General features: G+C 38.6%; 1 protein-coding gene across 1 annotated transcript in view; it reads left to right on the top strand.

Moving 5' to 3' along the window:
* The window catches only part of LOC126183590 (endoribonuclease Dcr-1-like), a 295,755-nt gene that overhangs the window by 194,814 nt on the left and 73,327 nt on the right, over window positions 1-27,614 (top strand). The window contains exons 13-15 of the mRNA XM_049925687.1: window positions 12,625-12,766; window positions 12,885-13,124; window positions 18,480-18,659. Coding sequence (XP_049781644.1) covers window positions 12,625-12,766; window positions 12,885-13,124; window positions 18,480-18,659 — 562 coding nt within the window. The remainder of the gene's footprint in view (window positions 1-12,624; window positions 12,767-12,884; window positions 13,125-18,479; window positions 18,660-27,614) is intronic.

Here is a 27,614-nt window from a genome sequence, read left to right as displayed (position 1 = left end):
CTACTGCCCACAAACCTGATATTCTGTGTAGTGCTCCACCCAAGTGTGTCAGTTGATCCCAAGCCCACCAAGTTTGGAGAGAAGTGTGTCCTGTCTTTTGCAGAAGAGAAGAACCTTCAGGCAATCAAAGTCACCAAACACATCTCATACTCTGACATGAAAAATGTGTCTAAGGACACACAACCACCCCCTTCTGTGAAGTTGTTTGCCTCAGCATTTAGACAACCCATACAGAAGCCTATTGTTGGCACCCAGTCTTTGACAGCTGAGTGGAGCACATTGACCTGCAGTTGCAAATGCAGCTGCAAGCCAGTGCTGTTAGTCCAACAATGAAGCATGATGATCGCAAAACCTAGTGTCAAGGAGGGTAACAGAACACTACAGCAGATAGCAGAAGAGCACCAACAAAATGTTTCTGTTAAAATCACCTTAACGTAAGGATGTCGACATCTGCCTGAGGGAACTGGCGAGTCCCTCAAGTAATCCCCTTCTGCTGCAGTTTCTCTCCATGGAAGAATGACATGGGAAAAGACAGAGGAAAATCTCACCTTTAAGATGGTTTCCATATTTCATTGGAACTTGAATTGGTTCATTAAACATGAGGAAAAACTACCTTAGTTAGCTCAGGGCAGATTGATGTGTAATATGTCTTCAGCAGACTCATTTTAAATTATCTGATGCTCATGAGCTAAGTGGCTACATTTTCCACCAAAAGGATCACCTTAGTTGAAAGAGAGCTAAAGGAGGAATAATTGTTTTTGTAAGTAACATATACCGCTCCTCACTGCTCTCCATCACAACCAGTCTTCAAGCTCGCCCACTTGTGCACCCCCCCCCCCCCCCCCGCCCCGGCCCCCCCCCCCCCTCTCTCTCTCTCTGTCTGTCTGTGTGTGTGTGTGTGTGTGTGTTTTTATGTTGAACATGGAGCAGAGTGTGCATTTCAGCACTGCAACAGGGTCATTCCCTGCTATTGATATCTTGATATGCTCTCTGGCCCTCACACACACCAGTCAGTGGGATGTGGTTGAAGACTTGCACCAAAGTGATGACTTCCAGATCTGGATTCGCCTGCTGCACAGAGTGGTGCAGAAAAGAAAGCCACCTTGACGGTAATCAGTAGAGCAAACTGAATTCTTACAGTCAGCTGGCTATGTATGAACACTGTGAGAGCATCAGAATTGGCGAATCACATTAACGACATGATCCACCGAACTGTTGAAGCATCCATTCCACAGTCTTCAGGCCTTCTGAAAAGTCTGTCTGTCCCTCAGTGGAAAGATGATGTCTTCTCTGCAATCAAGGCCATATGGATGTCTCTGTTTAGGTTCAAGTGCTGCCCAACTGCAGAGAACCCTCCAGCGTTTAGGGTACAAATACCAAAATGTTGGTATTTGGTCTTGGTGAAGAGGATATCTGGGGAAAGAGGGAGGTGCCCAGTGGCTGCTGTAATAGGTTGTGGGAATCTTCAGACCAACCTGAGAGATGTTACCCAGACTATGGTGGCCTATTTTGCCACACTTATGGCCACTGCCAATCAGGATTGAGCTTACCAGTGCTACAGAATGCCTCCTGAGAGGGGCAGTTCGGACTTAAGTTCTGCCACTGATGAATACTACATCTGCCTCTCCTCCACTTAGGAGCTGGGTTCTGCTTTATCTACACCTCATGACATTCATCTGGTCATTATAGGAATAATTATACTGTATTACAGCACCTCATAGGGTGGAATAAAGAAATAATCCTCAGCTTTTTTAACCTCATTTTGCCTTATGACACTTTCCTGACTCATGGAGAGAGGCAGTTCTAATTCCATTTTTAAAACTTGAGAAGTTTCGTACAAACCTTAGTAGTTATCATATTGTTGCCTTCACTAGTGCTGTGGGAAAGACCTTGGAGTAGATGGTCAACCACTGCCTTGTCTGGATATTAGAATCCGGGGTTCAGGAGATACCTCTCTGCCTTCAATAATCTGGCCCTCCTAGAAGCGGCTATACTAGCAGTCGGCAACTGGCAGACTGTAGTCCAGGTCCGGACCCTGGAAGGTAAAAAACTGGCCCACCAAAAAATTTGGAAGTATAAATTATGCACTCATATTATTTGAAAAATATTTATCTGTATATAATAATTTGTTTGAGCACTTCTCTTATAATTTTTTTCTAGTAGTGTGCAATTAACTGCTGAATAACTTGAATTCTGAACGGGTAGTTATAGATACATTAAATACACAGTTGCTATGCTGTAAGTACAGGCGAGTGCTTTGAAGAGCGGGGACAGAAGGGAGCAAGCTGGCCAATCGATCTGCGTAAAAGCTCTGTACACACAAATGCAACACAAGGATGTTATTTCATGAAAAGAAAATTTTATAAACCACTTGCAGACTCCGGCAACTTTTGAAACCTCTATTAAAATCAAAGAAGGCATATTCATTTAAACATCATTTTTGTGTTTGTAACTCGAACGATAGCTTAAAGCTACTTAATGAAACTTCGGCGGCAGTGATCTTTGACAACAAAGCGCCTCCTTTGCAGTGTGGCTCCTTTGTGGTCTGACAGCATACTCTTAGGTATGGAAGTAGCTCCTTTGTGGTGCATCAGCACATGCTGTGTGCCAGACATCGGTACTTTTATAAGGGAAAAATCTAAACAAGTACAAAAATTGTATTTCCACTTCGTCAGTAGTTGTTGCAATCTCATATGGAGTGTTTCATTATTATTGAGGCTTATAATGTTTCTTTTGCATCGATATGGATCCTAAAAACTGAAAATTTTGTAGTGAAAATAGCAACTTTTCAACCGAATGGAATGAGCAATATTGTTTTACATGGTCTGATAGGCTTGGAGTTGTTCCAATTTGCCTCATATACAACAGCACTGTTGCTCTTATGGAAAGTGCCAATTTAATGTGACACTACAAAACAGTTGATCAGTAGTACCATAAAAATTTTCCTCTGGGTAGTGAAGCTCATGCAGAAAAACTCTATGCATATCTAGCTTGTGACGAAAAAATGCACAACCTTCCTAATTTCCTTCCTAATTTGCTTGATGAGCAAGCAAGAAAAATCTGGAGAAGCAGCAATGCGTGTGTATCGGATGCTTAATAAACACCAGAAGCCATCTTCTGCCTCTGAGATTGAAAAACAAAAATTATGTTGGAAGTGGCTGTGGCACTTCTTGAAGAGAAAAAGGATGTTGCCACACTTGAAGGTTGTTGGCAAGAAGTAATACAAGAAGAACCAAAATTTTAGCCCCTGACAATAAAATAAGTTTGCTCAAACTTCTGCAAAAGGTGCCTTGCTATGCCATAGGACTAAATGACTCATGTGATGTTGCTGATAAAGAAATGTCTGTTTTCGTGTGATTTTTGGGTATTGAAAGTATAGAATTTAGGACAGGATTACTAACGATATTGTTGTCAAAAGGCAAGACTCGCGGAAATGATTTATTTGAGACTCTTTGATGATGTCATGACAAAATCAAACATCAGTGATGATGAAATAATCTCTCTTTCAACTGAAAGGGTCCCAGCAGTAATCGGCAAAGAAAAAGGACTATTAAAGAGAATCAAAGATAAGAATGCTGGGCTCCTATCTTATCAGTGCATAATTCACCAGGTAGCCCTTTGTGAAAAACTTAGTGTACTCTGAGAGAAGTAATGGAGAGATTGATCAAGTTGATTAATTTTGTGAGGTCTCGTTCTGGTCTTCAGCACAGACAGTTCCAAGAGTTTGTTTCTGAGTGTTATCTGGCACATTGTGGCTTACAGAAGTACAACAATGTTCTCTGGCTAAGTAAAGATCAAGTGATTGAATGTTTTTGGCAAATAAAAGATGAGGTAACAGCCTTCTCTGAAAACATGGATTCACAAGAAGCAAGAAACCATTTGGAGTTCCTAGCGAATGAATGCAGTAAGCTAGCTGTGGTTTTCTTGAAAGACATTTTCAAACATTTAAGTGCGCTCAATACTGAGCTACAAGGAAATGTGAAATTAATATGTGATCTGATACAAACATGTCTTCTTTCCATTGCTAGCTGGATATCTTTAAAAAGACATTCAAGTCAAGAATTCTTCACTTCCAACAATTTTTTAATACAAAAATAATTCTAAAGTAGAAATGTCAGTATTCTCAAATTTTATGTCAGATCTTAAGAAAGAATTTGCAGCAAGAGTCCTAGTTTTTTCAGATATAGAGAAACTATCACTATTCTTAAAAGTGCATTTTGAAGTTTCTCTAGTGGCATAATGGACAGATGTGGCTACGAAGTAGTTATGCCTTCCAAAGCCTTTATTCCAAATGGAGATAATAGACTTGCAGGAAAATATTTCCTTGCAAATGAATAAAACTGCATTCGCTGAAGAATTTTGGAGTAAACAAGTCCCAGCTAAATATGAAAATTGCAAAAAATCAGCCTTACACCTAGCTACTATGCTTGGCCCCACATATACAGGGTTATTACAAATGATTGAAGCGATTTCACAGCTCTACAATAACTTTATTATTTGAGATATTTTCACAATGCTTTGCACACACATACAAAAACTCAAAAAGTTTTTGTAGGCATTCACAAATGTTCGGTATGTGCCCCTTTAGTGATTCGGCAGACATCAAGCCGATAATCAAGTTCCTCCCACACTCGGCGCAGCATGTCCCCATCAATGAGTTCGAAAGCATCGTTGATGCGAGCTCGCAGTTCTGGCACGTTTCTTGGTAGAGGAGGTTTAAACACTGAATCTTTCACATAACCCCACAGAAAGAAATCGCATGGGGTTAAGTCGGGAGAGCGTGGAGGCCATGACATGAATTGCTGATCATGATCTCCACCACGACCGATCCATCGGTTTCCCAATCTCCTGTTTAAGAAATGCCGAACATCATGATGGAAGTGCGGTGGAGCACCATCCTGTTGAAAGATGAAGTCGGCGCTGTCGGTCTCCAGTTGTGGCATGAGCCAATTTTCCAGCATGTCCAGATACACGTGTCCTGTAACGTTTTTTTCGCAGAAGAAAAAGGGGCCGTAAACTTTAAACCGAGAGATTGCACAAAACACGTTAATTTTTGGTGAATTGTGAATTTGCTGCACGAATGCGTGAGGATTCTCTACCGCCCAGATTCGCACATTGTGTCTGTTCACTTCACCATTAAGAAAAAATGTTGCTTCATCACTGAAAGCAAGTTTTGCACTGAACGCATCCTCTTCCATGAGCTGTTGCAACCGCGCCGAAAATTCAAAGCGTTTGACTTTGTCATCAGGTGTCAGGGCTTGTAGCAATTGTAAACGGCAAGGCTTCTGCTTTAGCCTTTTCCGTAAGATTTTCCAAACCGTCGGCTGTGGTACGTTTAGCTCCCTGCTTGCTTTATTTGTCGACTTCCGCGGGCTACACGTGAAACTTGCCTGCACGCGTTCAACCGTTTCTTCGCTCACTGCAGGCCGACCCGTTGATTTCCCCTTACAGAGAAATCCAGAAGCTTTAAACTGCCCATACCATCACTGAATGGAGTTAGCAGTTGGTGGATCTTTGTTGAACTTCATCCTGAAGTGTCGTTGCACTGTTATGACTGACTGATGTGAGTGCATTTCAAGCACGACATACGCTTTCTCGGCTCCTGTCGCCATTTTGTCTCACTGCGCTCTCAAGCGCTCTGGCGGCAGAAACCTGAAGTGCGGCTTCAGCCGAACAAAACTTGATGAGTTTTTCTACGTATCTGTAGTGTGTCGTGACCATATGTCAATGAATGGAGCTACAGTGAATTTATGAAATCGCTTCAATCATTTGTAATAGCCCTGTATTAGTGAAATTTCATTTTCAGAAATTAATTTGTTGAAGAACAAGTATCACTCGATATTAACAGCCACCCACCTTGAAGACACCATTCGCTTAAGCTGCTCCCCATATAAAGCTAACTTTAAGACACTGGCTCAAGAATTCAAATGTAATCTGTAATTTCTCCCACTTATACTGCAAATGTAATTGCTCTGATTGATTTTTAACCACAAATATGCCTACCTATAGTATTTCATATTTTGTGAGTGAAAATTAAAATAAACATATGTTAGGAATATGAGGTATCTTTGTAACTTGATAAAAAGTTTCAAAAGTATCCGGACACCAGCTAAAATTACTTGCCGACCCCTGGGCTATACAATAAGCTTCCTGTGTCAGCTTCACTTAATGGCTATATTTTTGACATGAAGGAGGTCTATGATACTACTTAAAAGCATATTATCCTCGGACAGCTTCATGAAAGGGGTTTTTGAGGATGCCTTCCCTCCTTTATACAGTTCTTCCTCTCACCACACTATTTTACATATTGAGTTGGTGATATCTGCTCTGATCACTTTGAGCAGGAGAATGTTGTCTCTCAAGATAGTGTTTTAAATGTGACTGTCCTTACCAAAGCTATTAATAAATTCCATTTCCAACATATTTTATTTTATAATATTTATTTATTTTTTTATTTATGACTTCTCTGCCTTTTGTTCCTCTCAAACTATGCCACAACCCATCAGTTGCAGCTGACCAATTGACTGTTGAAGGGATAGGTGGAGAAGAGAGCTTTAATTTCTTCCCTGAGAAGTCTGTGTGCTGTCTGTTTAACCATTCAAATTTTGTTTTAAGCTTTACTGAGTTGCAGTTGGGGGACACTGTTCTTAATTTTTTAGACACAGTAAGGTTTTTTGGGCCTCACATTTCAGTCTAAAGTTACACAGTTGCCACACCTTAGAGACCTGAAAAGAAAGTTTCTAAAAGCATGAATTATTTATTTTAAAAGTCTAATTGTCATTCGCTGTGTACGATCAAATGCGCCCATGGCACATGGCATGGCAGTGGCGTAGCAAGCCTTTCAACCTGCTTGCCACACCTTTACATGATCCTCAACTTCATACCCTTAGCAGCTATGATAGAGTGGTATGCTACCTCAGCAAAATAAAAAGTTGAGGAAATAAATAAAAAACAACTGTTTTAAAAGAAATTACGTATGTTCATTGTGCATTGAAATTAGACACTTCTTTTTCGTAATGAGTGGAAAGTATTTGCAGTGTTAATACGGGAGATGATCTTCACTGTCCTGTCTTGAAGGAAAGATCATTCCTTGGTTTTTATTCTTTTCATTGCTGAAAAAAGCTGCTCACAAGAGTATGTGGATCCAAACAGGCACATGATTTGTGCGGCATTTTTGTGTTCCTGCATGTGATCTTGAAAGTACTGTAGTAGATGAAGTGTCTTCAGGGCATACTAATTTCTCGTCTGCTCAGCTTTTCTTAGTTGGAGCACATGTACCCACCAGAGAAGCTAGTCTAACTAATACATGACCAACTGTACTTCCTTCATTGGCATGGGAGCATATAACATTCTACTAGGTACTAGGGCATGTATAAATTTGGGGAAATGAACAAGTAGACCAAGCCACAAAGGTGGCCTGCAGAAGATGTGTTGAGACCCCCTGTGTCATTCCTCTGCAGGCTGTCATTTCATTGTTGAATCAGAGATCCAAGAAATTGTGCACCACTTTTTGTGCTAAAGACAACTTTAATGCGGAGTAATGAATGTCATATTTCCTTCTGATATTTTAATTATGTACATCATTGTTCCGTTTGAACAGTAGTGAATTATTTACAACAAACTTCAGGAGGGAATAAATATATTGTGAAGCAGTAGTCAGAATGCTCAAATCCTTACAGAGATGTGTACAAGATGATCATGGGTGAGCACCACATATTATTCTTACAGCACGTTTTTGCACACTGAAAACTTTCTTTCTTAAAGATAACTTACCCCAGAGGATTGTTCAATATACTTTGGTGTAACATTTTGCAGGAATGTCAAATGGAATGATCACATAGGCTCAGTTGTAGGGAAAATAGGTGGTAGACTTCAGTTTATTGGTAGAATACTGGGAAAATTCAATCAGAGCACAAGGGAGATTGTTTACAAATCATTCGTGCAACACATTCTGGAATATTGCTGAAATGTGTGGGTCTCATACCAAATAGGACTAACAGGAGGTATTGAATGTATACAGAGAGGGGCAACATGCATGGTCACAATGTTGTTCGATCTGTTGGACAGTGTCACAGGGATGCTGAAGAAACTGAATTAGCTGACACTTGTAGATAGATGTAAATTATCCTGAAAAAGCCTACTTACAAAGGTTCAAGAACAGCCTTAAATGATGATTCTAGGAATATACTGCAACCCCTTACTTATCACTCACATAGGGATCATGAGGACAAGATTAAATTAATTGCAGCAGACACAGAGACAATTAAATGATAATTCTTCCCACACTTAATATGTGAATGGAATGGGAAGAAACCCTAACAACTGGTACAATGCACTTCACAGTGATTTGCAGAATATAGATGTAGTTGTAGGTGTAGTTTTGACATGCATACACTTTTAGTATTGGGTATACTTTTTTACAATTATGTTTAAGATAAAACTTTTTATGTACCTTCCACCAGATGCATGACAGACAGCCAAATGATAATCAAACTTGTCCCACACTCTTGAAAGCATGTCTGGGGGTACTGCATATGTGGTTCTGTTGAAAAATCAAACTTTTGGCATGTTCTCACAATTTTGGAAAAAGCCAAATCTCTAACATATCTAGGTATGTGATTCCTGTTTGCATTGTTTCCCCAAAGAAGAAGGGACTGTAAATCATTTTCTTGGAAAATGATGCTAAACATACGAAACTTTGTGTAGTCTCGCTTGTGCCCAACTACATTATGTAGCTGCTGTGATCCTCGAGTTCTTATGTTGTTTTACTTGACTTTTCCAGTTAATTGGAAAGTACCCTCATCACTGAGCCCTAAACACGAAAGGATATAGGTGTCTTCCATTGATTGAATTCACAAACCTCTACACATTGCTGTATATCTCTGTCATGACAGGGCTGTAGCTATTGAATCCTGTATGGTTTGAAATTCAAACATCACTGCAAAGCATGTTACACACACACACACACACACACACACACACACACACACACATGACCAATGGCTAACCCTTGGCTGGCAAGATGAGTAGGCTTCTGTAGACTGTGTGGAAAATTCTGCTGAATGTGCTCAGCATTTTGAATGAGCACACAGGGACTAACTATGGTTTCAACAATCAGTGTCTTGGTGAAGAGTTCTTGGGCTTCCAGCCAGGTGGTGGTGTCTTCAAACTGCGACTTTTTGACAAGTGATATACTCGTCCAGTCATCTTCTGGCGAAGTGTCGAGATTTTGCGGATGCCGGTCCCTTTATACCTGCAGCATGCCCCCCACCACCTGGTTGTGGGAGACTGGGTCCAGGGGAGTCGGCGGGCGGGGGAAGGGGATGTGTTGCTCGTGTCTCCATCATAGCATGCCGGTCGCGTCTCGTGAGCTGGATGGTTCTTGGTGCATTCACAGAATATTACAGCTTATGCTGGATTCCAGGCTGCACTAGGTTGATAACCTTTGTTCCTGTTCACAAGATTCTTGTGGACCCGTATTTCTATCGATTCTTGAATGAGGCTGTCCCAGTAGCTCCTGGCTTGGCACAGCACCCTGGTGTTCTCGAAATCAAAGGTGTGATTGTCTTTGATACTATGTTCAGCTATAGCAGATTTCTCTGTCTCTCTGAGTCGGACGCGTCTGATGTGTTCCTTGCACCTTTTTGAGATGCAGCACTGTGTTTGTCCAATGTACTGTGCACTACATTCACAAGCAATGCTAAATATGCCAGGTGTGTTGAGTTTGAGTGGTACTTTAACTGAGCCCAGCAGCTCTTTCATCTTCGATCGTGGTCGGAAGACGGCAATTGTGTTCGATTTTCTGAGTAGCCTCCCAATTTTGGCTGAGAGGGGCCCCAAATATGGCAGAAAGGCGAGTCTCTTGTTTTCTTCTTCTTCTTCTTCTTCTTCTTCGTCTTCGTCCTCTTCCCAAAATTTGTCAGCCTGTCTCCTCTTGAAGGCCCTACCAATCTGTGTTTCACTGTACCCATTTTTCTGAAATACCTCTCTTAGGTGGTGTAATTCGTCTGAGGGGCTTTCTTTGTCACAGATGACGCCCGCCCTATGTACTGAGGTGGTCAGTACTGACTGGCGTTGCGCTGGATGGTGGCAACTGGTTGCATGGAGGTACTGTTCTGTGTGTGTCTTCTTTCTATACACAGAATGGCCCAGTGTGCCATCTGCCTTCTTCCTAATCAGTATGTCCATGAATGGAATACAGCCATTCTCCTCTACTTCCATTGTGAAGGTGATATTCTCATGTATGCTGTTTAGGTGGTCCATAAACTCCCCCAGTGTCTGCCTGCCATGCTGCCAAATCACGAAAGTATCGTTGACAGCGGAAGAAGTGCCTGAGTTTACAGTGAGCAGTTTGTAGGGCCACCTCCTCAAAGTGTTTCATATAAAGATTTGCGATCCCTGGAGCTAGGGGAGATCCCATGACCACTCCATCCACTTGTTCATAATGCTCTCCATTGCACTTGAAGTAAGTGGTTGTAAACGCATATTCAAAGAGCTTCACTGTTTCAGGGGCGAAGTGCTGATTAAGGAGTGCCAAGGTGTCTTGTAGAGGTACTTTCATGAACAAGGAGGTGACATCGAAGCTCACGAGTAGGTCATCTCTCTGTATTTGGATGTCCTTCAGTATTCTCACAAAATCTACGGAGTTCTTCACATCATAAATGCTGTGTCCCACCAGTGGTTTTAACAGTGTTGCCATGCATTTTGGCCAGTCCATAACTGTGATGGTTGATAGTGTCCAGGATCAGCCGTAGAGGTACCCCATCTTTGTGAATCTTGGGCAATCCATACAGGTGTGGTGTTGTTTGCGCTCTGGGATACAGCCATTTATTCACTGCCTCTGGTAGATCAGAGTCCTTCAGCAGAACCACAGTTTTACTGGTCATTGTCGAGGTAGGATCCTTGTTGAGTTTCCTGTAAGCTGGGTCTTGCATCGGAGAGCAGATTTTCTGTTGGTAGTCAACTGTGCAAATCAGCACCGTTGCATTTCCCTTGTCTGCAGGGAGGACCATGGTGTCAGCATCATCCGTCAATGCGCAGATAGCCCCTCGTTCCAGCACAGTAATGTCGGCTTTCAGGAGTCGTGACTTGTTGATGATCCTGCAGGTCTCCCTTCAGATCTGCTCAGCTTCCTCCTTAGGTAGGCCCTGAATTGCTTCCTCTACGCTACTGATAATGTCCTGTTTCGTTATGGTCCTTGGTACAGGTGTGAAGTTCAACCCTTTCGTGAGGACAGAAGTTGTGGCTGCATCCAGCACCTTATCTATCAAATATACAATAGCTCTGGTGCTATTTGTGACATTCTGGATTGGCTTAGCTCCAGAGAGTCTGTCGAATTTGCCGATCTGTTTTGCAACAGCATGCCGTCGGTGTGAGAGCTCCAGTCAACCCACTCCCAAGTATGTGCCATTAATGTGCGAGGAACACATCAGACATGTCCAACTTGGACAGACAGAGAAATCTGCTATAGCTGAACATAGTATCAAAGAAAACCACACCTTTGATTTCGAGAACACCAGGGTGCTGTGCCGAGCTGGGAGCTATTGGGACAGCGTCGTTAAAGAATCGATAAAAATACGGTCCCACAAGAATCTTGTGAACTGTGACGAAGGTTATCAACTTAGCATGGCCTGGAATCCAGCATTAGCTGCAATACACTGTGAACGCACCAAGAACCATCCAGCTTGCGAGACGTGACCAGAATGCTCTGACGGAGACACGAACAGTGCACCCCTTTCCCCCTCCAGCCCGCTTGCCGGCTCCCCTGGATGCAGCCTCTCACGGCCAGGCGGTGGGGCATGCCACAGGTATAAAGGGACCAGCACCTGCAAAGTCTCAACACTTCGCCAGAAGATGATGATTCTGTCACTCATCGAAATGTCGCAGTTTGAAGACACTGCCATCCGGCTGGAAGCCTGAGAACTCTTCACCAGATATATACACTGGGAAAGCATAAATTCACAATCAGTGCCCTGAAACTATTGGTGCCATCATCGACTGCTGTGGGCTGCAGGAGGTGCAGTGCCATAATGTTGGTGAAAATCACACCTCGCTGTTGTAACTGAATTGCACGTGTTGAAATGGAGAACACAGAATGCATATCTTTGTTGTGTTATCACACAGTTGATAATGAATGAGCTAGTGGCATCAGGTAGACCTCTGCTGGTAACTTACAAGTGGCTTTAAGTTAAATTTTTGGTTTCAGTGCATATGTTATAAATCTTCCCAAGTTTCTGTTGTCATTTGTGTGGAAGATAGAGTCCTGTGAAATGGAATTAATCTTTTTGAAAAACCCTATATATTTTATTATATCAAGACAGTCTGTTCAATTTGATTTTGGTGAAAGTGACACTGACTCCAGAAGTCTACAAGTTTATATTGATAATGACATAGTTTCATAATCATTTTTACTTTATCACAAGTTTAGGGGAGACATGAGCCTAATGTACACAGCAAGATGTAATGTTGGAGATTATGATGGTGGTGGAACTAGTTTAGTGTGTTAATGTATACCTTACATTAGTTACACTTCAAATGCACTCTCCATCTTGAGCATATTTCAACAATAGATTCAAGTTATAAAATTTCAGTTTTAAAATTTCATGAGTGATATATGTGTTTCAGGTATTGTGCAAAACTACCTAGTGATACATTTACAAGACTTTCCCCACTGTGGTCCCTGAAAAGTGAAGAAATTGACGGAAAGACCCACTACATTTGTACTGTGCGCCTTCCTATCAATTCTCCTGTGAAACACAATATTGTGGTGAGTGTGAAATTTCATATTTTATGCTGATATTGAAAAGAATTGGTGTTGTGCAAAATATGAAACATTTGTTCAAACATGTATTGTTAAAAATGGTATAATGGCAAATGATATACAGGGTCTCCCAATGCCTACGAGGGTTCTTGCACGACGCATTGCAGCATTAGAAACATGTCGTATTCTTCATCAAGCAAGGGAGCTTGATGATAACCTCATGCCAGTTGGAAAGGAACGTTTTCACATACATGAGGAAGGTGACCAAGTTGGTGACCCTGATGACCCAGAGGACGTTGCTTCTCGTGATTCATTGGAGCCAAAGCCAGGAACAACAAAGCGCCGGCAGTATTACTATAAGCGTGTATGTCTCACTTCTTATCATTAATTTTCCTATTAATCTATTTTAAAAAATGTTATATCAGTGTCAGTATTTAAAAACTTAGGACAAATGAAAAGTAAGTAGTTAGATGGAAATAGGGGAAAAAGTTAAAACAGAACTGTACTGATAAAAACAGTGAGGAGAATATTCTATATATGTCTATACATCACGGGGAGATTGTTTCATTTGCAACAGACTTGAGTACAGATGGTCAACATTACAACAAGAAAACAAAAATGCTTGACCAAATAGACATAGGAGAATTGCTCATGATTGAGTTCCATGAGTCATTGGGGATTAGTTCTGGTATTCACTTAGATATGAGGAAAGGAGGACTTAGCAATTTGATTCACTCAAATCTTTGTATGGAGAGTCATTGGCAGGATTGAAGCTGCAAAGTCACAGTATGAGGCTGCAAATGGCACTGGAGTGTCCCAGGGTGGCATTTCACAAATGACACCTCACTTTCGAGCAACAAAATGTATCTGAAAATTGGAGCAAAGTCATTCACTATCAGCTACTGTCAAACACCATCATTACCTTTTGTTCACTGTTCATTGAAACAGTTGGCAAAATGCATCATAACTTCAACAGATCTTGCATACAGTTACAGGGTGTAGAATATCAACTTCAACTACTTGCAGTCCACTTCAAGAACATGTCCTCTATGTGTATGGGCTTTTGCCACGTGCTGTTATTGACATGACACCATAGTGCCCAAGTATATTGGGCCAAGGAACATTGATGGTTGAAGTATTCTCAATGAATGGAGTTATGTTTGTTCGCTAACAAACCAGACTTTAATGTGTATCCTGATGAATGATGTATGTACATTATGGGATGGCATGGAATGCAAAATCACCTCCTTTAGTACATGAAACATTTCATTGTCATTGTAGTGGAATGACAGTGTAGGTAGGAATTAGAGAAGATAGTGTATCTCCACATCATTCAAAATGGTTCATTCACAGTATAGGGTTTACAAAAGAGATCCTTCAATCTTCTGTTCTGTATTACATTAGTCACACTGTCAATTGTTTCCTTTTTTGTGGCTGACATTGCTTGCTCCATAGAAGCCCACTGATAGCTTTTTACAAATCAGTGTAACAACTGAATGTCATGGCAGGCTTGCTCCTTGCTTTGCCCTTAAATACTTTCGATTATATGGGGTATGTGCTTGGACCAGTATTCACATGACCGTTCAAAATCCAGAGATTACTCTTCTTCAGAAGTAGCAAAATGTGCCTTGGAATGTATTAATGATCTAAATTACTCCAAGTCATGCAGGAGTGAAGAAATAGTAGCTGTGTGGGGGGCCCAAAATCCATATGAACTATTCCAGTGGCACAAAAATTCTTTTGTATTGACACACATACTCATAAATGGTAAACCACCAACATCAATATATAGTACAATACCTATATTCTCCTGTGTATAATATTATAGTGAAATGAAAGCTTAACATAGCCATCTGATATGATAACTGTTTTGGTTAATGTATTTGAGTAGTCATGTTCTTGTATCATGTGTTAGAATTCGGATACTGCATGTCCAGATTGGGATAACCTTTCTAGTAGAACCCAATGAGAAATTATTGGAGTGGCAAAGTGACAATGTTCAGAAGTGAAGAATATATGTGAAATAATAGCAGCAGTACAAGAAAGAGATGGAATTTAATGTTGTGTCGGCAGTGTGGTTGTGAGGTGGACCACTAACTATGTTTTTAAAGGTGTGCTCATGTTGATTAAATGATATCACAGGTATCTTAGTACAAATTTTCAAAACATATGTTTAAAATTGTATTTATATTTCACTCCGCTTCATTATATACATAGAATTTTAGTGTCCTATCATCTTGCACGAGAACTAAGATCCCTGCTTAAGCCACAGATAGCCAAAATGCTTGTATGGGTACTAAAAGCTGAGGAAGTTTTTTACTTTTATTTGTGTGTCACATGTTTAGTTGACAAATGTTCTTCAGGAACAGGGAACACATTTGCTTAATGATGGTTTCATTTTGTAGTATGTGACGCTGGCCACCAGTGCTTTGTCTTCAGAGTGCTGCATATGTGCATTTCATCTTGCCTTTACTCAGTCACTTCCTTTATCTCTTGGTGCTCCATTTTTCACAGGGTATTTTGTGAGAGGCTTTCAAGATGAACTTCTTCAGCAACAAGGAATACTGTAATGAATTATTGATCCATATGTTATTAGCTGTTGGATGAATATAATACCCTCTTCAGCTCATGTGCAGAGGAGGTATAGGATTTGTCTCACTTAAGCAGCCTGTCTTCTGCGCTGACGATTTTGAATGTCAGCGATTGGTATTGATTCACTGAATGATGTGACATTTTATCGTAATGTAAAATAAAATAAATTTCATGTATTTCAGAACCATGTGCTAATATCTTAGATATGTTATTTTGTACATATTCAGTAAATGTAGTACTATACAAGAAAATAATAAGCAACCAATTGTATATTAGAAATTTAATTTCTTGGCCTGTTTTGGACACTTAGTGCCCTTTTACTGAAGGTTATGCCTATCGCGTTATTTGTGAGTATCAATAATAAAGTACATACAGCACGATGCCATGGTCCTAAAAAATATATGCAGGAGCAATAAGTAACACAATACAATAGCCTCATGGACTCAGTATTATATTACTTATTGCTCCTGCACATATTTTTTAGGACCAAGCACTTTATTATTGATGCTAGCAAATAATGCATTAGACATTATGTTTTGAAGGAGGACAAGAAATTAAATTTCTAATATGCAACTGGTTGCTTATTATTTCATTATATGTTAGATTTGACATCCGTTGGGTTAATCGTAGAGCAAACACTGCTGTGTCTTAGGTAAGTTGGCTTTTAAGCAGGTTTTATAAGAATTTACTGCCTTCCTACAACTTTATTTAACAATAGCTGCAAAGAAATTAGTACAAAATGGAATTGGTACCACAGTCTGTGCATAAGCAGGAATATATCGACATGTAGTAGCAGTTGTTTGAAAGCTATACATTGAAATTGGATATGAGTTTTATGTGGTGCTGAAACATTCACTAACACAGCATACAGTTTTTTTTTTTTTTTTAGATTTAACCACTAAATCAAGACTGGAGACATAGTAAAAGGTATGTACAAAGTCAAGCAAATATGATGATTTATTGACAACACGAGAGACAAATGTTAATGAAGAGGCTCTTCATGTGGCACTATGGTTTTAAAACCTTGTCTCTATCATTTTGATGGCCATGACTTTTGACAGCACTGCAGTTGGTGTTGCTGGAATATGCTGCATCGTAAACATGAGGCCGCCCTTTTCTCTATCCTCCCTTCCCTAAAGATGAGATGCTGACTGCTGGAGCTGTAAATTGTAGTGGCAGTGTTCTGCTTCTATCACTACAGAGACAGTGGACACTGTTGCAAACCACCTCGCCTAAAAATAAATCCAAGGCTAATCTGTGATTGGTATCTGACATTTCAGTGTCAACACACTCCTATGTCAGTTCTTATAATACATAGTCGTGATTTTCTCTCTGCTTTATTCAGTTGAGATGTATCAAAGCATTGCTAGTCAGTTATAAATTAACCATTGGAGTACCAGTGGTTTCTGCCTGAAGTCACCCTTTTATTGATTTTATTTATTTTGAAGTACCAATGACATTCGTATGAAATCACTGATGCTATTGCAAGATGGAGACTTCTAGTTGTTTATATATGACCATATTGAGGGGAGCATTGACAGTGAAAGTAACTGTACCTAAGTTATTGTAATCTGAATGTGAGTTTGTACTATTACTTTTATGACTATTATTGAAATGAAACCACTAGGAAAGTATGTAATTTTGCTAAATTTTAGGCCCATTTTTGGGTGTTATTTATGACTGTAATTTCTTTTAGCCATTATGAGTTCATGGAAGTTTTTGTCTAGGAAAAATGTGAATTTGCTTTCAGATATATCACATAAAATGATAGGAAGTAGAAAACTGTATGCCTCTGTGATTCCAAAGTGAAACCATCTTCTTTAAACAACTGATGTTTTCTCTGTGGTAATTTATTTTTGTATTCATTGCTTACTGTGATAATAAAGGTTAATTATGTGGAAAATTTTAAAATTATATTTTGTTCATATTGTTGGGACTAAAATGGTTATGAAATATTATCAGAACTGTGGATCAGTCAAACTACCTTAAATTTGTGTTATATTATCTCACATATATATACTGTACTGGCAGCATTAAATAGTTGGTTGGAAAACTGTAATGCCAAGACACAATGCTGCTTTGTAGAAATGATGTGTTAGCATTACTACACGTGAGCTGTCATTTATGATATAGTCATTCCCATTAATAGAAATATTGTCATATTCTATTGCTGTTTTCATTGTTTCTCCTTCAAAAAAGGATTTCAAACTAATTTCATTTTTTTGTCTGAGCACTTGAATAAAAAAAATAAACCTTTACACTGTAGTTGTCAGGTAGTTTTTCCAGTTCACTCATCAGGAGAAAGGAAAATGTAGGCAGTAGTTAAAATAAAGAAGAAGGAGTAATATGTACTCTGAAGACTCACACATCACACTGGTTCTGTTTCTCATGAAGTCAGGCTTAAATGAAAGAGTGCTGAATATTGTAGAGAGAGTAATACTTAAAATTAAAATATTAATGTTGATTGTTGGGCTTAAAGAAAGTAGAAGTGACTATCAACAAGTAGAAAAGGGGCTTGTAATGTGGAGACTGCATGGAAGTAGGGAAATCTGGGAGGCCCTCATCACTCTGATGTGGCTGTTTCATACAACAACACAAACTTATGCATAAGACAGCAATAGGTTTCATGTACAAAAGAGAGAAATCTGAAGTTAGAAACACAGTAATTTCCCCGAACCTTCTAACTAGATTTTGAAAAGTGAAACGCCATTGAATTTGCCTCTTTTAGAACTATATTACTAGCAGCAGAAATACTATAGTTCCATTGGAAAAAGTGAAGTTGATACCGATATCTCTGTAATAGTGGTGAAAAGCTGTTGTATGTCATTTGGTGAGAACTTCCTCACAATTATCTGGGTGGGAACAGAATTACGATGGCCTACACAGTTCAGGAAATATCTGAGATGAACAACTTAACTGAATCACTCAATATATCATTCAATTATAGAATGATCTAGTTATAATCACAAGACAACTGCAAATTTGTATACCCAACAGTTTACTGTTTGAATGTGTTGTCATTAATTTTCTGTCTGTTTTTGTAAATAGTAGTTTGTTTCTAAATCACCGCATCTTTTGTATGCCTTTTTGTTTTTAACATGTCTTTTTTTTTTTTTTGTGTTTGCAGATCTCTGATGCTCTGACAGATTGCCGTCCAGTTGCAGGCAAGCCATCTTTGTTGTATAACTTGGCAATGGTGTTAACTTGTCCTTTGCCTGAGGAACAGAACACAAGAGGTAGGAAGATATATCCTCCAGAAGACTCGCTGCAGGGTTTTGGGATTGTAACATCAAAGACTATACCGAAGGTATGTCGTTCAAAGTCTTTGCTCTTTGTAGGTTATATCTAATAAAAGGCTTGTGGCTATTTTTATAAATAGTTCATTCATTTTCAGTGATATAACTTTTGTGCCAATCTAAATGATACCAGCATGATTTTGTAGCCCATAGTCAGAGTATAAGTTACCATATGAAGTGCTCCAGTATCATTCCCAAGGGAGGGGAGAATTAGAAAGACCACAGTGGGCTGAACAGTTTGTGTAGTCACAGAGCATGAGGTACATGAGACTGCTGTTGAATGTTGTTGATGATAATGATTTTTTTCTTTGACAGTAGTATATCTTTAAATTACTTATCTCTGGTTCACTCTTACTACTTTCATACAGAGTGCAATGTTTGCTATGCCAAGTAGCGTTCAATTTTTTAAACTCGGTTGAAGATTTTTAATACATACATGCGAAATCTGCCTTGGAAAAATATATCGTAAATACAAGGGCACTTTCAAACTGGTAGTGTAGCTGAACAGTGTCATGGTTCTTAAAGTGTATGTGTAATTACCAAGCAAGACTGGAAGTTTCTAGTTGAATGAATCACCGTTGTATATTTCTTGTTTAACTTTTGCAATGTCTGCCTTTGTATTTCTTTTGTTTGACTATTTATCATAAATCGAGATTATCTCATAAACATCCAGAAATATTGCCTTTGGAAGTTTTCTAATTCTGCTTAAGAAGAGCTAAATGGATCGGTGTTTTATCCATTTAATTGCAGTTTCTTTATGTATTAGTTCATTGGCCATGCAGTATTACATTCTCTGATCATTCGAGTAACACCAGCAAGTAATTTCTTTATTTTTTCTGCTGTGCACTTGACAAGATGAAGAGTAATGATGGCAGTTGAATGGTTGTAGCATGTATTACTAAATTTACACATTGCTCATTAGTTTAATTCAAGATAATGTTTCTTGAATTTGACATCTCTTTCTGTGTGTATGCTCCACAAGCCTGTGTACAATACAAGGTGGAGGGAAATTCATACTATTATTAGTGACTCTATCCTACTCCATTATCCTATGGAGGAAGCAGAAGAAAAGGACTGAGTGTATGCCTCAGAATTCTTGTACAGTATCTCTTGAACAGTGATTCTAAGTTTACTTAAAAGATTTTCATGAGGAAAATGTTGCCTTTTTCCCAGAGTCTTATTCATTAGCTGTAAATTCTCTCAGTGTTTGCCATCAAGCCTACTTTCTGATTCCAAATACTGAAATAGGGCTTGTTTGTCCCATTTCATAGTACTAGCCCTAGATATTTAAGCTATATTAAAGGCTCCAGATGCTTACCATTAATTTTGCAATGAGATACTATCTTGTTCTTTCTCAATGTTATGCACATAATAATGCAAATGTTAAGAGATTTGCTTTTTACTACACTAAGTAAAAGTACTTTTCAAGTCATTCTACATTTCCTTATCATCATCCAGTGATGTTTTTTTACTGTAGGCAAGAGCATAATTAGCATACAATCTGAAAGTGATGCTGACCCAATCTGATAAATGGTTTATATACATTGACAACACTTGTGGCACAGTAACACTTCCCTGTGTCACACATGGTGTTTCTTTCACTTATAGTGTGTGTTCACTGTTTAATATAATGTAGTAGCATCTATTAGACAAAAATTTCTCAAGTCAATCATATTTTGGAAATACTCCATATGGTCATATAAAGCTCGTTTGAAAATTTCTTAGAACAGAATAGAAAAAAAGTACTTACATCACTGAAACTTTTTGTGTTTTTCAATGTAGTCTCCTTGTAAATTAATGCACTTGGTCCAGTGATGTTCCAGTGCCTTAATCCCATCTCAAAAATGAGTTTCCTCCAGGGCTGCAAAATAGTTGTCAACTCTGGCTATCAATTCTTCATGTGAAGTGAATCTTCATCCACCAAGAATAATTTTCAGTTTTGGGAAGAGATGGAAGTCTGACAGAGCCATATCAGGTGAATAAGGCAAGTGTGGCAACAGTTCATATCTTATTTTGTGGAATTTTTCCATGGTGATGGCACACGATTTGATCCAGTGTCATGAGTCACGACACCCATCTTGCAGATAATTTTTTCATTTCTGTTTCTTCAGTTAAAATGTGATATACCCTTTCAGATGACATCTGACAAGTGTGAGCAATTTCACACACTTTCAATCAGTGATCCTCCATGACCATTTTGTGCACTTTTGGAATGATTTTTGCAGCAGTGACACATCTTGGCCGACCACTGCATGGATCATCATCTAAGCTCTCCTGACCAAATTTGAATTCATTTTTCCACTTGGTAACAGTTGAATATGAAGGAGCAGAGTCTCCCAGCGTATTCTGGATATAAGCGTGAATGGCCTTTGCTTTCATACCTTTCTTTACGAAGTACGTAATCACTGCTCGAATCTCGATTTTTTACCGTCTTCGCAAATCAATACGCAGGAACAACAACAGAGCCACATCACCACCACAGCTCTCTTCCAAGAGCACTGATGTGGCACATGTTTACAGGCAACAGTCCAATGAGTATCATGTGAACAAATCGTTGCACTAGTGCTGACCTCTCATGGTGATCCAGAGAACTTTTCAAACCACCCTCATATGTTGAGTATCAGTTGATAATGTTGTGCATTGTCAAATTCCTTTTGGAAATCAGGGAATATGAATTGTATCTGTTCACCTGCATCATCCATTTTTAGATGACTGTATCATTATGGGTACTTTTAATGCAAGATTGGGAATAAAGTTGAGGAATAAATATTTTGTGGCAAAATGTCTGGGAAAAACAAAATATTTATCCTAAATGCATTCTTCAAGAAAAAACAAAACACAATTATTACTTAGGGAAAAATGGAGAGAGAATATGTCATCATTACACAAACAAAACATTGTATCTCAAACATACACTATTTTACAGAACACAAAAAATTTTTCTGACACACACAATTTTTAATTGATGCAAGTCCTACTACTTTAAAGTGATGCTGAGTCATAAGCTAAAGTAACAATATCTGCTGCACATATTATTCAACAATTTTATGGTATTAATGATCCTATTTATTAAAATATGAGGTTTTGAAACAAAACTCAAATTTTTGCACTGAAAAAACACTGGTGTGCAAAACTTAAGAACAAAAGTGACTTTCGTATGATGTGTTTTGGTGAAACTCGAACTGTACACAGAAAGAACTGCTACAGTATAGTACGGAAGCTAACTGAAAGACAAACACAGTAAGATCACAGAAATGACACTTTTCTTAAGGCAATAATTACACTGAAGTCATGGACAGTAGTGCATACTGTGCATTCTGCTCCCACACTGGCCACAAGCTTGGTAAGGATTTCTTGTGGTAGTGCATTCCATTCTTCAATCAGCATGGTTGACAACAGCTGGATCTCATTGTTGCATGAGGATGTGCCGGAATATATCTTCCCAACATATCACACACTTGCTCAGTGAGATTTAAGTGGGGGCAATGGACAGACCAACTCCTTTTTGGTCCAGTCCCATGCTCTTGGCACCATCGCCAATGGGCCACTGATGTGGAGATGTCAACCGAACAGAACGTGCTGTTCATCGATCAAAGAGACCCTCCCGCAGTCACCGTGCTGTTGTGGAGCATGATATTGCATGCCTTGCAGTCCTATTAAATATGACTGAAATTACACCCTTGTTTTATGTGGGTTGCTTCTTGTGTGTCACACAATGTAGTGGTTATCTGCTACTGTATATGACCATGGTTGACCACCTCCTCTCCTTCATGCAGCAGTATCTGTGATTTTGACTGCTCCCTATGCAGGTGCAACAACACTGTGAGCAATGCCCAACTCCTGAGCTACACTCATCACATTTTGACCTCCTTCCTGTTTCCTGATGATTCTTACCTATGTGAAGTGAAACAAATGTTGTCTTCAGGCCAGGTTGTAGTGCAAGACATAACAATAGCACACTGTAACTGCTCCCTGATTCACACACACACACACACACACACGCACACACACACACACAGTCTTTTCCCATTCCAACTGCCATGTGTTGTGGGGCCAGCCCCATTTGTCACTGTAGTCACGCTGGCCACCATGTGACGTCCAACTTTCTGTGTATGCCTGGGAGCCCTCTGGCAACTTTCATTTATTTCCGCCTTGTAGTTAATATGTTGTGTTACTTTATCCATCTCAAACTTAAATTCACAAAGCAGTGTAGTTTCTTATGTTATTAACAGAACTGAGCATACAAACACACAAAACAAATCTGATTTGAATTTAAAAATCTGTCCTCAAAAAATAAAAGTTATGGAAAAGTTCTTTGTGTTTTTCTCACAAATTGCTGACATTAAATACAAAGAAAATTCTCATAAAGAGGATGATAATGTCTTGGAATAACTGATCTTACAGACATACATCATGATATTTTTATGCACAAATTGGGTCAGCTCCTTTGCTCAGATTTGTCTATATTTGTGATGACTGTTTTGGGGCATAAGGGAAGTAATTTCCTGTTCTCTTCAAAATCCAGTTTATATTCAATACCTACAGATGGATTTACTTCAGAGTGAATATGTCTGTAACACACAAATCTCATACTTGATTCCCCAGATGAAATGAGAAGCCTTTAAAAATATAATGAGATACATACTTTGCTCTATACTGGTCCTGTTTGTCATATCTTGCTTCCTTTATCACTTGAATGTAATTAGACAGAGAATAGAGCACCTTGTTTCTCACTCTGCATTCAGTTCTGGAATGCACATTATCACATTCCATTTGAACGTATCCCTTAGGTAAGTATTTTTGAATGATTGTCATACTGTTTGCTATGCTGTCATGTTGTAAGACATTTTAGAGAAGTACAATTTGGTTCTGAGCACAAAAGCCAACATTATAAAATATTTTATATTTATTTTTGCCACAGTCTTTTATTTGTGTGTCTAAAAGATCTGTCATGAAAGTTGCAAACACATTAGCGTCGAGCCTTCCTCCTCCTTCATGCCAAATATAACATATTGCTAAACAGTCCTCGAAATTATGAACAGTGAAACTGTGACATGCTAGCTTCTGTTTTTACTGCTTCAGATATCTTTTTATCTTTAGACTTGTCATGCCTTCCCTTTCTTTCTTTATCTGATAGACAATGTACTGATTCTCTTAAATATTATGTACCCTAATTTGTAAGAGGAACAGAATCACATTCATCTTCCTTTGGATGAAATAAATAATTTTTAGAAATGAATCTCTTCCAGCAGTTGGTTCAATATTAAAGCTATTGTACTCATTTCCTGTGCTCTGTACAATTTACTAAATGACGGAAAAATGGGGCAATAATAGGACGACAACTTGGAAATTTTATCTAAATATTTATGGACATTTTCTTTCAGTTCAGTACATTATTCTTTCAATTTCCTTCTTGTTTTGGAATAATTAGCCTCTTTACTCTGTTAAGCCCAGCCACTGACTGACCATTCACCAATACCTAAAATTTAAAGGAACATTTCTTTACTCATGGGTAACACATCATCTTGTACTTTTAAACTGTCCTGGAGACTACATTCTGTTTTTGATGTGCTTCATTGGTTTTTTGTTTCACTTCTTTTCTGTGAACTAGGGTCCCAACATAAAAAATCTTCCCTTGTTCTTTGACTTGCAGCATAATTTCAGTGACCATTGTGGATCCATATTATTAGATTCTCTTGTTATTTCAAGTTTTTCTGCTTTTTCCTTATGTACAGTATGATTGTATTACATACCTTTTATTCTACAAATTTTAGCTTCATTTATTTTTCATACAGGTGGATCCTTTACCTTTTTGCATGTTTTCTTGTTGTTTTGTTACCTTCATTACTAGGTTCTGCATTCATAACATTATTCAGGATGTTTACTTCTTCAGCTTGACTTCCCTTTGATTCTGATTATCTAATACTACTTCATTTTTAACGCTGCAACTCAAGATAAATATTCATGTTTTGCTATTTTCTGGTTTCTTATTTCCTCTTTTTTAGGGCTTACGGACCAACATTCATACTCTGTTTTCTTTTTGGGTTCAGCTCATCTACTTCTGAGCTGTTAGTGAACTGTGCTTTAGTAGGCTCACAACTTGTGCCCGAACTTATAAAACCATTGCCTTATGTTATATGAATGCAAGGTTTCACAGTGATAAAACCCACATGGCCATCATGCTGTGTCAAGTAGTTTAAAGCCCACAAGCTTTTGACTGAGTACTCCTCAGCTGTTGTCAAGAGGTGACTTGTGTTGGAAAGATTTAACAATTTAAATAAATTTAATAAATTTAGTACAGTTGCAAGATTGTCGCCAATGTTAAAAATAAATATTACAGGCCTTGATCGCCAAAATGATAATTGTAATAATAATATTGACTATGTTTGCCTTCTTGAAACTGTGTGGCAGGAAACCAAGTAAAGTTGCAAGTGATGGGGTCGTAGACAGTATGACATGTGGAAGTTTGAGTCAGTCCTGGAAGCATGTTTGGATAACTGATGCAGCCAATGTCAGAAATATTCCACAACTGCGAATAAATTTCATAAAACTCTAAATAATTATAACACTGGCACAACATTGAAAGAAGGGCAGTAAATTACCAGACAGAAACATTATTCTGAGATAGAATATTTCATTCCATAAGATTTGAATGTTAGTATAGTAACCAGAATCTGAAACAATCAGGAGATGCTGGCCGATGGCATTGACAGTGAGTTGGCGAAAACCCCAAGGACAACATCGTTGATGGATGAACAGTAAAAAAGCATGATGGAATGACAATTTTGGGGTGTAAACCAGATTGAGAGCCTAAACGTAGCAATATGTGAAACCAGGCAACACTGCATACAAGGAACGATACTTAAGTGCAGTCGGAACAATTTTGGGGTGTAAACCAGATTGAGAGCCTAAACGTAGCAATATGTGAAACCAGGCAACACTGCATACAAGGAACGATACATAAGTGCAGTCGGAACATGACTACGGTCCAGATCTCTGTGCTGATAGACTTATAGTGCAGCCACGAGTGGTGATAGGCAGGCGTGTTGGGCATGCCTCTTACCTAGCAGCTGTCACCTAAGTCCATGTATTCTGGTGGACTTTCAAACTCGTTGGGCCAAATTTGCATTGGAATTTGTCTTTTTTGGCCAAAGTGTATCCAGAATTGAAATACTGGACGTTATTTGTCAAATATGATATACATACACTATCCACATAATTAAAATAGAATTGAAAATCTCAACAAAGTTTTTCTGCATAACAGTATCACAATTTACAGAAAATCACACCACTTAACAGGCCTAAATTTTTTATGAATGGCTCTTAGACTGACTGCAGTTAGGACTAACCAACTAACAGTCACAAGCAATATAACCCAATGAAGACACAATATGTGTAAATTTAATTTCCCACAAAAATAATACTAAAATGTGTAGGATGGAAAAAAATTTTGTGGGAAGTACGTCATGAACTTCATTTAAGCAACCATGTCATTACAACACCATAGATTCTAACTATGCTGCAGAAAGTCAGCTTTATGGAACAGAATCTCCTCCCCCCCCCCCCCTCTCTCTCTCTCTCTCTCTCTCTCTCTCTCTCTCTCTAACACACACACACACACACACACACAGAGAGAGAGAGAGAGAGAGAGAGAGAGAGAGAGAGAGAGACAATTACAAAACAGCATAGTCCATATATATAAACGATCATGATTGGCAGTCATGTGTAATTCTGCTGTCTCATTTCCTGGCCAATTTTACAATTCAAATATAATCCCTCTCCTGGAAACAGTATAGAGTCAACACATACCGGAACATTACAGTGATGAAATCACACAAGAAAAAGAAAAAAATAGTAGTATCTTATAGATATACCCTTCTCCATCTGGTTGGACCTATTCTTCGGACCAATGAGACATTCAAAATTCCCATCAAAACATTTTGTCAAAGCCAACTTTCACTATGGTTAAAGGTAAGTATCACTGCACTGCATTTCTTTTGTTACGAGCATACCATAAGCTCAGTGTTCTGCATTTGACTCTTACATGTCCCAGTGCAGTAACAATGACCTTTTTAAGTCAGCAACACTAATTGACCACTTCTACAGATATTATAAATGTATACTTGGTTTTCTGCCCTTTTACATGTTTGTTATTCACATTCAAAGGAACAATACTAACAGTCTTCTGCAATTAACTATTTAATTAGAAACCAAAATTTGTTCATTAAAGAGCATAAAAACTATGAAAATCAGCACAGATGGATCATGTATGAGAAATTAGAACACTATACCAACCATAGTTTTGACCACCACATAAAAATAATTAAATCTGTAGCTGTTTGATTATAATACCCAGGAATCCTTGGGACTACAAATTGGTGAGAGGAAATCTGGACACAAAGCTAAATTCATTCTGAAATTTGGACCCGTCTGTTCACAAAATGAAGAATAAAGGCCAATTCATGCTTGCCATCAAATAACGTCACATTAGTTAGTTGGGAAGAAAGTTTTGATGGTGGCGTCATTTGCTAACATCAGAAGTTAACCTATTTTTGCCACACTCACTTGAGTTATAGTAGTGGATTTCGTGCTTTTGTTCCATTTTAATCTTTGTTTTGTCATTGTGCATTGTTTTTGTGGCTAATTGCAAATTTCCATGATGACTTGGATATTTCTTCCATTGAGTGTTGTTCCACAAGTGAGATCAGATATTTGAAAGCAAATTATTTATTTAGGTTTTACAATAACTTAACAGAATTGATGCCCACACTGTATGTAAATAATAACATAGTTGATGAAGCAATTTTCATTGAATAACATTTTAAGTGAAAAAGTCAACTTTAATGAAGGAGGAAAATACAGTTGTTTATGATGTTGTTAGTTACATAAGGAGATAAACATAATGGATAAGGTAGACAGGCTCTATTTATTTCTTTATATATATTGTTGGAAGTATTTGTGTGTTT

This window comes from Schistocerca cancellata, chromosome 4 (genome assembly GCF_023864275.1).
Source record: "Schistocerca cancellata isolate TAMUIC-IGC-003103 chromosome 4, iqSchCanc2.1, whole genome shotgun sequence".
NCBI lineage: Eukaryota > Metazoa > Arthropoda > Insecta > Orthoptera > Acrididae > Schistocerca > Schistocerca cancellata.
Note: the sequence above shows the minus strand (reverse complement) of the source record. Positions and strands in the feature narration are given on the sequence as shown.